The sequence below is a fragment of the Podarcis muralis genome, chromosome 2 (genome assembly GCF_964188315.1).
Source record: "Podarcis muralis chromosome 2, rPodMur119.hap1.1, whole genome shotgun sequence".
NCBI lineage: Eukaryota > Metazoa > Chordata > Lepidosauria > Squamata > Lacertidae > Podarcis > Podarcis muralis.
In genome coordinates, this window is record NC_135656.1 from 116,007,102 (window position 1) to 116,023,630 (window position 16,529).

General features: G+C 43.6%; 2 protein-coding genes across 5 annotated transcripts; both read left to right on the top strand.

Moving 5' to 3' along the window:
- The first annotated feature begins 622 nt into the window (after positions 1 to 622).
- Positions 623 to 6,047, top strand: LOC114592158 (uncharacterized). Of its 2 annotated transcripts, none has more exons than XM_028720077.2 (2): positions 623 to 720; positions 2,609 to 6,047. In XM_028720077.2, the coding sequence occupies exon 2, from the start codon at positions 2,644 to 2,646 to the stop codon at positions 5,080 to 5,082; it is 2,439 nt and encodes an 812-aa protein (XP_028575910.2). In that variant the 5' UTR covers positions 623 to 720; positions 2,609 to 2,643; the 3' UTR covers positions 5,083 to 6,047. The 2 variants fall into 2 exon arrangements, with proteins under 2 accessions (XP_028575910.2, XP_077777352.1); XM_077921226.1 differs by having other exon boundaries at positions 662 to 920.
- Positions 6,048 to 6,576: 529 nt separating this feature from the next.
- On the top strand, positions 6,577 to 16,494 carry LOC114591023 (uncharacterized). Of its 3 annotated transcripts, none has more exons than XM_028717687.2 (3): positions 6,577 to 8,010; positions 9,718 to 9,869; positions 11,702 to 16,494. In XM_028717687.2, the coding sequence occupies exons 2-3, from the start codon at positions 9,839 to 9,841 to the stop codon at positions 13,537 to 13,539; spliced, it is 1,869 nt and encodes a 622-aa protein (XP_028573520.2). In that variant the 5' UTR covers positions 6,577 to 8,010; positions 9,718 to 9,838; the 3' UTR covers positions 13,540 to 16,494. The 3 variants fall into 3 exon arrangements, with proteins under 3 accessions (XP_028573520.2, XP_077777909.1, XP_077777910.1); XM_077921783.1 differs by having other exon boundaries at positions 9,721 to 9,869; XM_077921784.1 differs by lacking the exon at positions 9,718 to 9,869.
- The last annotated feature ends 35 nt before the right edge of the window (positions 16,495 to 16,529 follow it).

A 16,529-nucleotide genomic window follows, 5' to 3' on the forward strand; every position in this document is an offset into this window, starting at 1 on the left:
ATTTATAGCTCACCCTTTGTATGAACTGATTCCAGGGCGAAGGGGCACACCATAGACACAGAAGAAGTTAGAATGGACACTACGGCTAGTTGTACGTATTTAGAAATGCATTTATTTATTAAATATAAGCTGCAATTCTCTTAATTGCTAATAATAAAAATACAGCAGTTATCAGGAAACGCAGCTTGAAACAAGTCTTTATTGTCCATCTGGCTTGTAAATAAACACGGAATGGTGGGAAATCTGAAGGAGGAGTTTCTTCTAGTTCTAGAGGGTTTTTGTGGGGTTTTTTTTTTAAAAGGCTGGCCATCTGCCATGGATGCTTTAGTTGAGACTCCTGCATTGCAGGGGGTTGGACTAGATGACCCTCGGGGTTCCCTCCCGACTCTACAATTCTATGACTATGTTTTTATTTACTTTTTAAATTAATAATGCACGCATCTGTGACCCAGCTTAGAAGCCATACAAAAATTAAAGGGCAGCTACAGTCACAGAATAGTAAACAGACGAGCAAACGAGAAACCCCAGCTTTAAAATTCAGCTCAGCTCAGGCAGCCAAAGAGCCGCACGCAGAACTGAACTGAACCCGCCTCCTACGAGTTAAATCGACTGAGCGCAGGTTCCTAGAGCGGCATGGTCTCTTTCTCGTCCTCTTCTGTTTAAAGGGGAAGCTCCTTTTGTCTGCGCCCGTCCCTTCTCCACCCCGTGGCTGCCGGAGAGGTAAGTCGGAGGAGCCCAAAGGTGCCTGCGGATCTCCCGTAGCAGAGCAGCGTCCCCTTTATGTACACGGCTGGATAATGCCGCTTGCAGACGCGACTGGGCACGTGTGCAGGGGTTGGGGGTGTCAGGCAGAGCAAGCCCCTGCGCATTTTACCGAAGAGTAATCCCACTTCAACCCAGCGGGCTTCATTTCAAAGCAGGTATGCCTGTGGTTTTCGGTGGGAGGGAACAACCCCCTGTGCATTTTACTGAGAAGTAAGCCCACTTAATTAAGTAGGGTGCATTTCCATGTGAAGGTGTATAATCTTGCAGTCTCGCGTATTTATTCAGGATCAGTCCCACAACTCGGTGGGGGCTTGACTTCCAAGTAAACACAGATAGAACCATAGAATTCGTAGAGTTGGAAGGGACCCTTGAGGATCATCTAGCCCAGCCCCCTGCAATGCAGGAATATACAGCTGTCCCTTGTGGGGATCGAGTCTGCAACCTCCGTGTCATCAGCACCACGCTGTAAGCAACTGAGCTCTCTAGTGAATGAGATCGGTACAGTTTATTGGCACCCTTTCAGGGTGGCCAAATGCTAAGGAGAACAGGGTTCTGGCATCTTTAATAGTTGTACAGAGGAAGGAATTTCAGCAGGTGAAGTGTCTTCGGCTATTTGGGGGGGTGGGGTGAGGTAGGAAGTCAGAAAAAGAGGCTCCCCCCCTGTTGAACAATTGTGGGTTTGAACTATTTAAGGTCATTTGTTTTGTTTTGTTTTTTTGTTTTTTGTTTTTTTGCACAGCATTTAAAAACAGCATCAAAACATTGCAATCCAGAATATTTATACATGGGTGATAGGTAGAAGAAGAAGAAGAAGAAGAGTTTGGATTTGATATCCCGCCTTTCACTCCCTTTAAGGAGTCTCAAAGCGGCTAACATTCTCCTTTCCCTTCCTCCCCCACAACAAACACTCTGTGAGGTGAGTGGGGCTGAGAGACTTCAAAGAAGTGTGACTGGCCCAAGGTCACCCAGCAGCTGCATGTGGAGGAGCGGAGATGCGAACCCGGTTCCCCAGATTAGGAGTCTAGCGCTCCCCAGATTAGGAGTCTACCGCTCTTAACCACTACACCACACTGGCTCTCAGGTAACGTTAGTTAGAGCTGAAAACAATTGATTTATTTAGGGCATTGATTTTAATGGCTTGACATTATATATTGCTGATAATGAGGAGGATTAAATGTGAACAATTTCTCTTCCCAGCATGTTTTGACATAAGCCTGGCTATGACTGCCATTATGTACAGACTAACTTGGGAGTATGTGCCACAATCCTATGCATGTCTCTTCAGATGTGAATCCCATTGAACAAGAGGAGATTAGAGAGAGCTAAATAAGTGGTTTACAGAATTTTTTTATTTCACACACAAACCAGACAAATGTGCAGTAATCTCCCCATATCTGGCAGCTTTTAAAACTTGGAACTTATAAAATCCAGCTTCAGGGCTCCCATAGCTAGCTCCCTTGGCACAGCTGAGAGAGAAGAGCAAAATAGCAGTCTAATTACTAACCTTATAATCAGGATTGTGCATCGTAGTAACCAAAGAGCTATAATGATAGGATTTCCTTTCTTTTTTATTATGATTGTGAATCTTGTGCTTACTTTATATATTTTGTACAATATAATATGCTATTTGTATTGTATTGTATTGTATTAATTAGTTGCTTTGGTGAGGAGTGAAAGAAGAGAGTGGCTTTGGTGAGGATGGTTGGTGGACAAGTTAAGTGAGCAGGGAACAGAGTCTCATATTTGATTCATTACATGCTTTATTTTGTAGCTCAGTTAACATTATCATCAATCATCATGTTTCAGGCATGATTCACACTGTCTCCTCTCTTCCTTCCATCAGATAATGGAGATGTGAAGAATAATCTCAAGGTAGAAATGTCTGAACAACAGAAACAGATTGAGATATTGGTGAAACCACTGGAAGAGAACGTGTCTCAGTGCCATGTCAAGGCAGAAGCCGCTGAACAGCAACATGGATTGTCAAGCCAACATGGGAAGCCCATGGGGTTGGGAGTGGGTGAGTCCACCCAGGGTGAGGAAAGCTTCAAGGACCAAAGCGAAATCTCGGCCCAGGGAGAGATGGAAAAAGACAAGGGACTAGTAATTTTAGAAGAAGAGAAGAATGCAAATCTCGTTACTTGTGGGAGGAACCTTACGGCAGTGAAATTGTATGGATGCTCAGACGGTGGAAACTCCTCTTGTATGACCTCTGAAAATCAATGGGATCATACTGCAAGCGAGGAAATATACACATCTTTGGACTTTGGGGACTCCTTTGGTATGGATGCTGCCTTTATCAAGCATTGTGGAACCCACACAGGAGACAAAACGTTTCAGTGCTTGGACTGTGGGAAGAGCTGTGAAACAAAAAGCCAGTTGCTTGCGCATATGAAGATGCACACAGAGGGAAACCCACTTAGATGCACCATCTGTGGGAAGAGCTTCTCTCAGAACAGAGACCTCTCTACTAATGAGAGAATCCACACAGAAGACAAAATGTTTATGTGCTCAGAATGCAATAAATCCTGCCCCAACAACACTGAGCTTGGACGTCCCCAACCCCAGACAGGGGAGGAACCATATAAATGTTTAGACTGTGGGAGATCCTTCACTCTGAACTCTGACTTTCGTAAACATCACAGAACCCACACGGGAGGAAAACCACATAAATGCCCAGACTGTGGCAAGACTTTTGATAAGAAGTTTAAGCTAGTGACGCATGTGAGAATCCATACTGGGGAGAAACCTTTTAAGTGTTTGGACTGTGGGAAAAGCTTTGCTCAGAAGGGGAACCTTGTGGTTCACGAGAGAAGCCATACTGGGGAGAAACCATACAAGTGCTTGGATTGCGAGAAGTCCTTCAGTGTGAATGCAGACCTTATTAGACATCACAGAATACACACAGGGGAAAAGCCATTCAAATGCCCAGAGTGTGGGAAATTCTTCAGGACACACTCTGAAATGTTCAGACATCAGAGAACTCACCCAGGAAACAAACCATACGACTGCTGGGACTGTGGCAAAACCTTTAGTCAGGAAGCCCACCTCGTGGCACACCTGAGAATCCACACTGGGGAGAAGCCCTACAAATGCCCAGACTGTCGGCAAAGCTTTGCCCAGAAAGGGAACCTTATTCTTCATCAGAGGACCCACATGGAAGAGAAGCCGTATAAATGCTTGGACTGTGAGAAATCCTTCCGTGCAAAATCTAAGCTCATAGAGCACCAGAGGCTTCACACCGGGGAGACGCCCTATGATTGCTCAGACTGCGGTAAAAGCTTCAGCCGGAAAGGGAGCCTCCTTGCCCACATGCACTTCCATTCCGGGAAGAAGCCGTATGAATGCTCCATTTGTGGGAAATCCTTCATTATGAACTCTGATCTCCTTAGACATCAGAGAACTCACACAGGAGAGAAACCGTACAAGTGCTCAGATTGCGAGAAAAGCTTTAGTCGGAAAGACGGCCTGCTCAAACACCTGGTAATCCATTCTGGGACAGAATTGCACATTCAGGAAAAGCCATACGAATGCTTGCACTGCGGCAGGAGTTACAATTACAAACAGAACCTCATTGTGCATAGGAGAACTCACACTGGAGAAAAGAGATTTAAATGCACAGACTGCGGTAAAACCTTCAACACAAACTCTGAACTTACCAAACATCGGAGAATGCACACGGGGGAGAAGCCGTACAAGTGCTCCGATTGTGGGAAAAGCTTCGCCCAGAGGGGAGGCCTGGTTGCCCACAAGAGGACTCACACGGGAGAGAAGCCGTACAAATGCACCGTTTGTGGGAAATGTTTTAGTCTGAGCTCTTGCCTGATTAGACACCAGCAAATCCACACAGGGGAGAAACCCTATCAGTGCCCAGACTGCGGACAGTGCTTTACTCACAAAAGGAACCTTGTCAAACACGCTGCCAGCCACCAAGAAGAAAAACCATATAACTGCTCAGACTGTGGGAAAAGTTTTGGGATAAGTTATCACCTCGTTCAGCACCAGCAAATCCACTCAGGAGAGAAACCATATAAATGCTTGGAATGTGGGCAGAGTTTCACTCGCAAGAGAAACCTTGTGGTACATGTGAGAAGCCACACGTCAGAGAAGCTCCACAAATGCCCAGACTGTGGGAAAAGTTTCCCTCACAAAAATAATCTTGTCGAGCATATGGGAATGCATGCAGGGGAGAAACTGCAGGAGTGCCCGGAATGTGGGGAAAGTTTCACTGATCTCCTTGTTCTTATTAAGCACAGAAGAATCCACACAGAGACAGCCTTGGAGGAATCTTCCTATTGGGAGAAGATACTTGGTTGAAACGTGCATGAACTTTTACTGCGTATTAGAGAAATTATACTGTAGGAGATGCTTAGACTCAAGAAGGCCGTTAGGAAGTGTGAAATCGGAACCAGTGAGGGTGGTGAATGTCCTGCATGAGTGTCTGGAGGAGGATGGAGGAGGGATGGTGGTTGGTGGGTTGAGGTTGAATCCCAACAAGCTAGAAGTGCTGTTTCTAGGGGCCAGGGAGCAGGCGGATGTGACAGACTCCCTGGTCCTGAATGGGGTAACTCTGCCCCTAAAGGACCAGGTGCGCAGCCTGGGGGTCATTTGGTCTCACAACTGCTCATGGAGGCGCAGGTCAATTCTGTGTTCAGGGCAGCTGTCTACCAGCTCGATCTGGTACCCCGACTGAGACCCTACCTGCCCGCCAACTGTCTTGCCAAAGTGGTATGTGCTTCGATTATCTTCTGCTTGGACTACTGTAATGTGCTGTACGTGGGGCTACCTTTGAAAGTGACTCAGAAACTACAAGTAATCCAGAATGTGGCATCTAGACTGGTGACTGGGAGCAGCCGCCGGGACCATATAGCACTGGTTCTAAAGGATCTACGTAAGCTCCCAGTAAGTTTCTGAGCACAATTTAAAGTGTTGGTGTTGACCTTCAAAGTCCTAAGCAGCTTCTGCCCTGTATACCTGAAGGAACATTCCATCCCCATCATCCAGCCTGTAAACTGAGGTCCAGCATGGAGGGTCTTCTGGTGGTTCCATCTCTGTGAGAAGTAAAGTTACAGGGAACCAGGCAAACGCCCTCCCATCAGATGTCAAGGAAATACACAGCTATATGACATTCAGAAGGCACCTGAAGGCAGCCTTATATAGGGGATGCCTTTACTGTTTGATGTTTTACTGTGTTTTTATATTCTGTTGGAAACTACCCAGAGTGGATGGGGCAACCCAGTCAGATGGGCGATGTACAAATAATAAAATAATAATTATTATTATTAGTGCTCCATGTACACAGTCGTATAAACATGTGTATGCATATATTTCCTTGGTTAATGATAAAATCAAGTAATATAATTTGCCTCCCACCTTTGAGTCCTAATGGAGTTCTGCTGGTGGTTTATATGGTGCAGGGATTGGAAACCTATAGCCCTCCAGATATGGTTGGCCTCCAACTCCCATCTGCCTCATCCATTAACCAGAGATGATGGGAACTGTAGATGTCTGTCAATATCTGGTGGGTTCATGATGCTTGATAAAGGAAATATTATACACATTGAAACTGCTGTCCTAGGCATGTCTACTGAGAAGTGAGCCCTGCTGGGCACAATGGGGCTTACTCTCAAGGAAGTGGGTAGAGGATTGCAGCCAAACAGTATTAATTAAAACCCTTTAATAAAGTACATGCAGACATGCTTTAATCTTTTTTTCTTTTTTTTTTTAAAGTAAGCGTCTTTATGGCTTATGTAGAACACATTTCTGTAATAATGTGCCAGATGTTTTTGTGAGTGGATCTATCCTATATTGTCATCCCTCGTCTTGAAATGTTTTAACAGCGGGGTCAGGGCTGGTTCCATCAGAAATTTACGGAGTGGGGAAGGTTGGGGGGACCTCTGATTCGGAAAAGGGATTGGCCTTCATCACTGCCTCCTGTGGCAGTGAGTTCCATAGTTTAACTATGTGCTTTGTGAAGAAGTGTTTCCCTTTCTCTGTCTGGAATTACCTTCCCTTCTGCTTTATTGGATGCCTCCAGTTTTCAGTGTTATGAGAGAGGGAGAAAAAATTATCCCTAGCCAAATTTCTCCACACCATGCCTTTTTTCTAAACGAAGAAGCAGAAATCATTTCACCTTTTGCTCTGGCCTCTTGACCCTTTTGATTGTGATTTTCTAAACCTCGTCCACCTCTGCTATAGCCTTTTTTTGGTGAGGCAACCAGAACTGTATGCAGTACTCCAAATGCAGTCACACCACAGATCTGTATGACCGTGTTGTGATGCTAGCAGTTTTATTTTCAAAATCTTTCCTAATGATCCCTAACATGGAAATCAGCCATACACTGGGTTGACATTTTCATTGAGATATCCTAATTTCCATTTCATCATCTTCATTTGTCTTGAGTCACCTTCTCCAGAATGTCTCCTGCGCATACTCCTGCCTTTTGGGAGTGGGGTGAAGAAGAAGACTATGATGTGGAATAATTTTAGCAGTTGCCATTTGTCGTACTTAATTCTTTATTTGTATGCAACCTTAGTTGCAACATCAACAAAATGCTCAATTTTTTGCTCGATAGCTTGCAGCGTCAGGGAAAAAATAACGCAATTCACTCTCACCGTCACAAAAACATAACAAAATTTAAGAAGCCGTAAGTAATAAATGAAAATGTATCAATAAATGTACAGTAAAATGAATCCTTGTGTAATTCCAAATTAGGTACAACAATAAAAATACAAAGCAATAAAAATGCCAAGCACAGCAAAAATCAATCCTCCCCTAAATTAAATCTTTACCGCCAACAAAAACTCCCAAACCAAATTCCACTGTGATAGCTTGGTGATAGGTATAGGGGTCTCTCAGCACCCTTAACAAAAACTTGGATTGTTTGGGGGAAGCCGTGACTGATTAAAAGTGGAATAATACTGCTTTAAATGTATAGTGCAGATGGGGGCCTTTGAGACCCTGAAAAGAGTTAAAGTGACAGAGGCTTGTTCCTAGAGAGGCTTTGGAATGCGGGATGGGAAAAGAGCCTCTTCCTGGCCCCGCCTCCTTGGTCCAGGCAAATTTTGAACAGCTGCAGGAAGAGGTGAGTTGCACAGCAGGAGTCTATTTAGGGAAAGCAGGGGGGAAGGGTGCCCAGAGGGGACAAACTTAGAAAGGGAGTGAAGGTGGGTGATCTTCTGGAACACAGGTGCTGGCAGTGGGTTTTCCTCCTCCTTGTTCTTCTGGATTCCAAGTCCTGCCAAGTGAGTACATTACATTTACTTCGGTTCCCAGGCAGTTTAAAAATAAAATAAATCCAGGGTCTTGATATCCATTGTTTGAAAGTCCAGGAGTAGGTGCTGCTGAACTCAATGGGGCTTCCTTCTGCGTGGACACGTATAGGACTGCCTTGTTTTGTTTTGGGTTTTTTTTGCAATATATAAAAAATTTCAAACAGTTTCACAATTGTCCTCATATCAATAATTACATTATTTCATAAATTGACTTCCCACCCCCACTTCCACAGTGTTTGTTTTTACTCATACCTTTTCACAGCATTATATCTTTATCTATTACAAAAACTTTCTCTAAACAAAAAAAATTCCTTCCAGTAGCACCTTAAAAAATTCCTTCCAGTAGCACCTTAAAGACCAACTAAGTTAGTTCTAGGTATGAGCTTTCGTGTGCATGCACACTTCTTCAGATACCTGGTATCTGAAGAAGTGTGCATGCACACGAAAGCTCATACCTAGAACTAACTTAGTTGGTCTTTAAGGTGCTACTGGAAGGAATTTTTTTTGTTTTGACTATGGCAGACCAACACGGCTACCCATCTGTAACAAAAACTTTCTCTGTTTACCGTTATCTAGGATTGCCCTGTTAAGATGCTTACATTTAGAGGTAGGGGGCATATTTTGGATTGGATTGTTTTCCTCATTTATATTTGGCCTTTTCCTCCAAGGAACTAGTGGTGGAGTGTTCATTTATTTTTATTTATTTATTTAATTGAATTTATATACCGCCCTTTCCCCGGGGGTCTCAGGGCGGTTCACAGAATAAAATCAAGATATAAAACCACAAAATACATAATAAAAATGAAAACAACAACCCAATAGCCACCCCCTCTGTTTTCTCCTCACAACAACCCTTGCAGCGGTTCTCAACCTTTGGGTCCCCAGATGTTGTTGGACTACAACTCCCATCATCCCTGAGCTCTGGCCTTGCTAGCTAGGGGTGATGGGAGTTGTAGTTCAACAACATCTGGGGACCCACAGGTTGAGAAAAGCTGCTAGAGGAAGGCCAGAATGAGAGATCGTGACCGAATGAAGGTCACTCAAGCCCCATCTGCACTATACTTTTATATCGGTAGGATACCACTTTAAACAGTCATGGCGTCTCTCAAAAGATCATTGGAACTGCATTTTGTTAAAGGTTCCGAGGGTTGTTAGAGTACCCACAGAGCTAAAATCCTCAGGGTGGTTTAAGGAGAAACGCTTCTTCCCAAGGAAGGGCCTCCTCCAGATGCCGTCTTACCTGGAAGTCCACTCCTGTGGTGGTGGTGCAGTTGATGGAGAGCTGGACTAAGACCTTGGAGACCACTCAGCCATGATACTCACTGGGTGAGCTTGGGCTCAGTCACAATCTCTCAGCCTAAATTATCTCACAGGTCACACCCCTTGAACTTCTTGGGGAAAGGTGGGATAAAAATGTAGCAATAAAAGAGGAGGAATAATGAAGGAATTGGGCCTTTAGTGTTGTGGCACCTACTGTTTGGAATGCCCTCTTGTTGATTATTATAAAGGTGTTGCCTCTGTTGTCTTTTCGGCACCTACTCAGTCTGCCACTGGATTGGATTTTTTTGGGGTGTGCGTATCACTTGTTGTTTGCTGCCCTGGGCTCCTTTGGGAAGAGGGATGGGGGTATAAATTTAATAAAGCAAAAAATTAAAATAAATAAATTCTTCAACTCAGCAGGTTATGAAAGATGACAACATGAAAGAAGTTAAAATGGAGAACCATGAAAAAGGAGCCAGGTTTCCATGAGGTCTGAGGCTGGTGAGGGTGGACAGACTCTTGCTGGGAGGACAATCTCATGTCCCCTGACCAAACTGCAGTCTGTGCAGGTAAGGGAACAGGGAGAACCCACAGCTATTTCTCAAATATTTTCTGATGCCACAATATTTATAGCTGTTAAGAGATTCTGTTCAAGAGACTAGGGCTGTGTGAATGCTACACCTTTAAAGCACAGTCTTTCCCTCAGTGAATTCTGGGCACTGTAGTTTGTTAAGGGTTGCGGATAATTGTAACTGTGGGGTGGAAACTGCAATGCCCAGAATTCTTGTGAAGGAAATAACGTGTTTCTCCTGTTTAGTGTATACACAGCCATATGCAATAAATGCCCCTTAGAGAGCCCTAAAGACAGGCTGCATACACACCATACGTTTAAAGCACCTTTAAAGCACACGACTCCCTCCAAAGAAGTCTGGGAATTGTAGTTTGTGAAGAGTGTTGGGAATTGTAGCTCTGTGATGGGGAAATTACAGTTTCTGCGATTCTTGGGGGGAAGCCGTGTGATTTAAATGTATGGTGTGTCTGTAGCCTTTAGGTGTCTTAGTACCATTGGCTTTGTTTAAAGATATACAAGCAGAATCATACTAAAGGGTTATGCCTACAAGGAACTTCCAAAAGGAACAGCTGTGGCAGAATCATTCTCCAAGTCTTCAATCTCACTTTCAGTTAATTCCAGCTAGAAACCTCCCTTGCTCCTTCTCTCTCTCTCTCTCTCTCTCTCTCTCTCTCTCTCTCTCTCTCTCACACACACACACACACACACACACACATACACACACAAACAATCTATCAAATAGATATAGAAATAGCTCTGCAAACACGTCCCATCTAGCCACAGTAGGAAGCACCACTTCGGCCTCTGAACACCACTTGTTGGGAATCACATCTGGTGATCACTGTGAGAACAGGATGCTAGACTAGATGGATCACTTAACTTTAAAAATAAGTAAGTCCCTAACTGGCATAATAAAATAACACGAAAACAATAAAATAGCTTTATGAGAACAGCAAATCAACAATACTGAAAGAGGAATGATAGGGACTGATCTTATGGGTCAAGGAAAGTCTGGGCAAAAAAGATATGTATTTGCAAGATTCCACCTGTTTAGAGATAATGAAGTCTTATATAAATTGATTTGGCTTGGTTTCCCCAGCCACGCTGGTGACTTCCAGCAAAATATAAAAAATAATAAAGTGTCAGAATTATGCTTCATGTGTGGTGGGGGGAAAGTCTTCCACAGTGCAGGGGCAAAGTCAGAAAATGTACGTCTTTGGCACACTGCCGTGTGATACTCTGTAGGGTGCAGTGTCGTGAGTAAAAATTTCCTCAGATCGTTGATGTGTTATTACAGGGTCTCTTCAGCGGTAGGCAGTCTTTCAGGGCTCCAAATTATTCAGGGCTTTTATGTGTGTGTCACAAAAGACCTTGAATGTGGCCTGGTAGCTGATGGACAGTCATTGCAGCTCCCTTAGTGTGGATATAATATGTATAATAATAATAGTATTGTGAAGCTGCATGACACTGGTGTTTTATACCTGAAGGCTGGTATAAAAAGTACTTAAAAACAAATAAATAATAAATACCACTCAGCAATAGTCCCTTCAGCGTAGCTTGACTGTCTCACTTTGCCTCAGGCTTCATGGTCGCTAGGCCAAGGCTGCGGGCACATCATTTAAAGCACAGGGTCCTACACACCACAAAGAATCCCAGGCTGATAGGAATTGTAGCTCTGTGAGAGGCAAACTGAAGTTCCCAGGATTTTTTGGAGAGGAAAATGTGCTTTAAATGTATGGTGCATATTCAGTCTCTGTCTCTCTTTGGTAATTGTTTCATGACCTCTGGATGTAGGGTGTCGACTCACAGTTGAATCTCTCTTTCCTTCAGATATGGAGTCTATGAATGAGGAAGCGAACAAGACCCCAGAGCTGAAGAGCTCTGAGCTGAGGGAGCCACTCCAGGCAGCAGTGCAGACAGCCAAAGAGCAAGATACCCAGTGCGTTGCGAAGGTGGAAGCTGTTTTGAGACAACGGGTGGGAAATCCAGGCAGGATAGTAAATAAGACGATTAGATGTTCAGAAAGCAGCAAAGACTTGGATGAAATCTCAGCCAAGGAGGCAAAAGGGAAGGATGAGGGACAAGTAACCTCAACAGAATGTGAGAACAGCTCCTCCATTGCAGAAGAGAGGCCGTATAAGTGCTCAGACTGTGGGAAAACCTTCTGTAGGAATGCTAACCTTATTAGACATTATAGAACCCACACAGGGGAGAAACCCTATGAATGCACCGTATGTGGGAAAAGCTTCTCTCAGAAAGGAAATCTTGCTATGCATGAGAGAATCCATGCAGAAGAGAAGCCGTACAAGTGTTTGCATTGTGGGAAATCCTTCTGTAAGAACGCCGACCTCCTCCGACACCAGCGCAATCATACAGGGGAGAAACCGTATCAGTGCTCCGTGTGCGGGAGAAGCTTCAGCATGAATTCTGACTTTATTATACATTTCAGAACCCACACAGGAGAGAAGCAACATGAATGCTCAAAATGCGGCAAAAGCTTCAATAAGAAATGTAACCTGGTTGCACACGCCAGGACCCATAGCGGGGAGAAACCGTACAAATGCTCAGAGTGCGAGAAATCTTTCTCTACAAACTCGGAAGTCTTTAAACATTACAGAACCCACTCAGAAAACAAACCTTACGACTGCTGGAACTGTGGCAAGAGGTTCAGGCAGGAATCGCATTTAGCCGCACATAGGAGAATCCACACTGGGGAGAAGCCATACGAATGCTCAGGCTGTGGGCAGAAATTTACTCGGAAAGGAAACCTCACTCTTCACGAGAGAATCCACACAGAAGAGAAACCATACAAATGCTTGGAATGCGGCAAATCGTTCCAAGCAAACTACAAACTTATTGCACATCAGAGACTCCATGCAGGAGAGGCTCCATATGAATGTCCGGACTGCGGCAAAAGCTTCATCCGAAAAGGGAGACTCACAGCACACCTACAGTTCCACTCAGAGAAGAAACCATATGAATGTTTGGATTGTGGGAAATCCTTTCTTATGAACTCCGATCTCCTTAGACATCAGAGAACCCACACGGGCGAGAAACCATATGAATGCTCAGACTGTAAGAAAAGCTTTAGCCGGAAAGACGGCCTTCTCAAACATATAATCATCCATTCAGGGGAGCAATCGCAGACGTATGAGAAACCCTATGGATGCTTGCACTGTGGCAGAAGCTACAATTACAAGCAAAATCTCATTATCCATATGAGAAACCACAGCGGAGAAAAGCCCTATCGGTGTTCAGACTGCGATAAGGCCTTTAATACAAACTCCGAGCTTACTAAACATCGGAGAATGCACACAGGAGAGAAACCGTACAAGTGCTCTGAGTGCGGGAAAAGCTTTAGCCAGAAAGGAGACCTCATTGTCCATGTGAGGATCCACACAGGGGAGAAACCATATAAATGTACCGATTGCGGCAAATGTTTTAGCCTTAGTTACCTTGTGATCCGCCACCAGCAAATGCACACAGGGGAGAAACCGTTTCTGTGTTCTGAATGTGGGAAATGTTTTGGTATACGCTCAAAACTTATTCGGCACCAGTTGACTCACACAGGAGAAAAACCATACAAGTGCCTGGACTGCGGTCAGTGTTTCACTCGTAAAACGAACCTTTTCAAACATATGGCAGCCCATTCAGCGAAGAAGCCATAGAAATCCCCTGGAGCAGGCATTGAGTTGATCCATGATTGCTATAGTTGTATTCCTCACAAGTGAATGCACACAGAGCAAAGCAGTGTTCCTAATGGGGGAAAGTTTCAATCTCTCATCAGCCTCAAAGTAGCTTATATGGCACAGTTAATTTTCTAAGAGCAATAAGATCCTTCAGGAAGCACTTAATAAGCAAGGGTCAATTAAGGAATTGTGTACTCCAAAGGGAGGTAATTGAAATACAGAGCATAATCATAATAAAATACAGTCGTACCTTGGAAGTCGAACGGAATCCATTCCAGAAGTCCGTTTGACTTCCAAAACGTTCGGAAACCAAAGCGCGGCTTCTGAAACTCTGGAACTTCCTGCAGCCAATCGAAAGCCCCGTTGGATGTTCGGGTTCCAAAGAATGTTCACAAACCAGAAGACTCACTTCCAGCTTTGTGGCATTCGGGAGCCAAAACGTCCGAGTACCAAGGCGTTTGAGATCCAAGGTACAACTGTATGTTCTATAAAGATGAAAATATAGATCTTAAAACTGAAATATTTGTGTGAAAATGAATGAGAGTTATTCAGCAGGAACTAGCTTTGGAAGGCTACAAATGGATCTGGGCTAGGAGACCACCACAAATTATATCTGTAGATTGGAAGGAATATATATATATATATATATATATATATATATATATATATATATGTATGTATGTATATGCAATATCAATAGTATCTGATTCTTTATTGACTTTCTCAGACACACACATTGGTAATTCAAACTTATTGCTTTACTGTCCAAAATGTTGTCTTAGAATGACCGGGTATTTATTACCAAATGATCCAAAAATATTATTATTGATCTATTTACAAGGGTTAGTAGTGGAGATGGATCTGGCTCTGGTTTCGTATTTGCTGAAAGCAGCAAAAAGAATAATTACTAAAGCGTGGAAGATGAAATTGGCACCATCGATTCTGACTGGTCTGGAAAGTTAGTGAATATCGTAATACTGTTATTACCGGTCATTTATTACTTGCTCTTCACCAGGACCAAGGGTAGGTTACAACAATTTAAAATTCTGAAAAACAGTCAAAACAGATTGCAATCACAGGAGTAGGGAAAAACACATTTTGAGTGTCCAAGGCTGGTGTAAAGAGATGGTAAGGAAATACATGAACAAACATTTATAAAGAAAAAGGGCCCCTCCCAGAAAGAAGAGGGCAAGGAGAAAAAGGAAGTGCAAAGCCCGCTGAGGGGGAGTTAGGGCTGGTCCTCACCCCAACCAGGGCTGGATTAACCATTAAGCAAAATAAGGCCATGCTTAGGGCATCAAGGTTAGAGAGGCATTACAGAAATTACACATTACACAAAGAAGGCTCTTGCAACAAATGGAAAAAAATTCATATTATATATACAATAATAAAAAATAAATATAAAGTGGAAGTATGCAAAAATAAACATTATTCTCCATCTTACTGTAGGCTTTGTTTCATTTCAGAATTATTTTTTTACAGTTTATTATTGTTCATATTGTTTATGAAGGACCAGGTGTGCAGCCTGGGAGTCATTTTGGACTCTCAGCTGTCCATGGAGGCGCAGGTCAATTCTGTGTCCAGGGCAGCTGTCTACCAGCTCCATCTGATATGCAGACTAAGACCCTATCTGCCTGCGGACTGTCTTACCAGAGTGGTGCATGCTCTGGTTATCTCTCACTTGGACTACTGCAATGCGCTCTATGTTGGGCTACCTTTGAAGGTGACCCGGAAACTACAACTAATCCAATGCAGCAGCTAGACTGGTGACTGGGTGCGGCTGCCGAGACCACATAACACCGGTCTTGAAAGATCTACATTGGCTCCCAGTACGTTTCAGAGCACAATTCAAAGTGTCGGTGCTGACCTTTAAAGCCCTAAACAGCCTCGGTCCAGTATACCTGAAGGAGCATCTCCACCCCCATCGTTCTACCCGAACACTGAGGTCCAGTGCCAAGGGCCTTCTGGTGGTTCCCTCAGAGTGAGAAGCCAAGTTACAGAGAACCAGGCAGAGGGCCTTCTTGGTAGTGGCGCCCTCCCTGTGGAATGCCCTCCCACCAGATGTCAAAGAGAACAACTACCAGACTTTTAGAAGACATCTGAAAGCAGCCCTCTTTAGGGAAACTTTTAATGTTTGATGGATTATTATATTTTAATATTTTGTTGGAAAGCCCAGCCAAACGGGCGTCCTGTTCTCATGGTGGCCAACAATATGACTCTGGGAAACCAGGAAGCAGGACCTGCCTGAGCACAAGGGCCTTCTCGCCTGCAGTTTCTAGCACTTTGCATTCAGAAGAATTAGTGCCTCTGACAGTTGAATGCAGAGGACTTTGTGGAGGAGTCTGGTTGGCTGTGGTGAGAAGCAGGATGCAGGAATCAAGAGGTTTTGGGTTGGATCCAGCAGCGCTCTGGACACATATCCCACCCCCCGAATTCTTACCTGTGTTTTTGGGGACTGCCGTGCCATCTCACTTTCTTGTGTCCTTTATTTATTTATATGTATCTGATAAATATGGTTATTTATCTCCTGCCTTCCAAGACAGCTCATGATGATGATAGTAGGCTTCAATAATATCAAAAGTTGAAAACCTGTGGAGGCAAAACATCTAAAACCAGCAAAAATGATTCATAATAGCCTTGGAGAAAAAGGAAGAATCTCCCATGACCTTTTTTAAAATCAGGAAAGTTGAGAGTTTCACATGAATGAGGCCGCCATTGAGAAAGATTGCTGCCTGTCAAGCTAATATTGAACGGAATAGTAAGGCAACTTCTTATGCTCTAATGCTACATATCTCTTATTCTGATATTTTATCAGATTCATTAAGTATGAACTTCTAAGAATTGTTGTGAAAAAATAATAAAACGTTTGAATTTGCAGCTTTAAATTACGACCGCACAAAAGTGGTGACATATTAAAGTGTGTTTATGATGCTGGTCCACTCTTTATTATTATTATTAAAGTAAAGTCA

Bases quoted from the DNA above. Each gene is read 5' to 3' on its own strand.
- LOC114591023 (XM_028717687.2), top strand. From the start codon at position 9,839: ATGTCCCCTGACCAAACTGCAGTCTGTGCAG. The intron at 9,870-11,701 runs GTAAGGGAACAG...TCTTTCCTTCAG, and splicing joins CCAAACTGCAGTCTGTGCAG to ATATGGAGTCTATGAATGAG.
- LOC114592158 (XM_028720077.2), top strand. From the start codon at position 2,644: ATGTCTGAACAACAGAAACAGATTGAGATATTGGTGAAACCACTGGAA.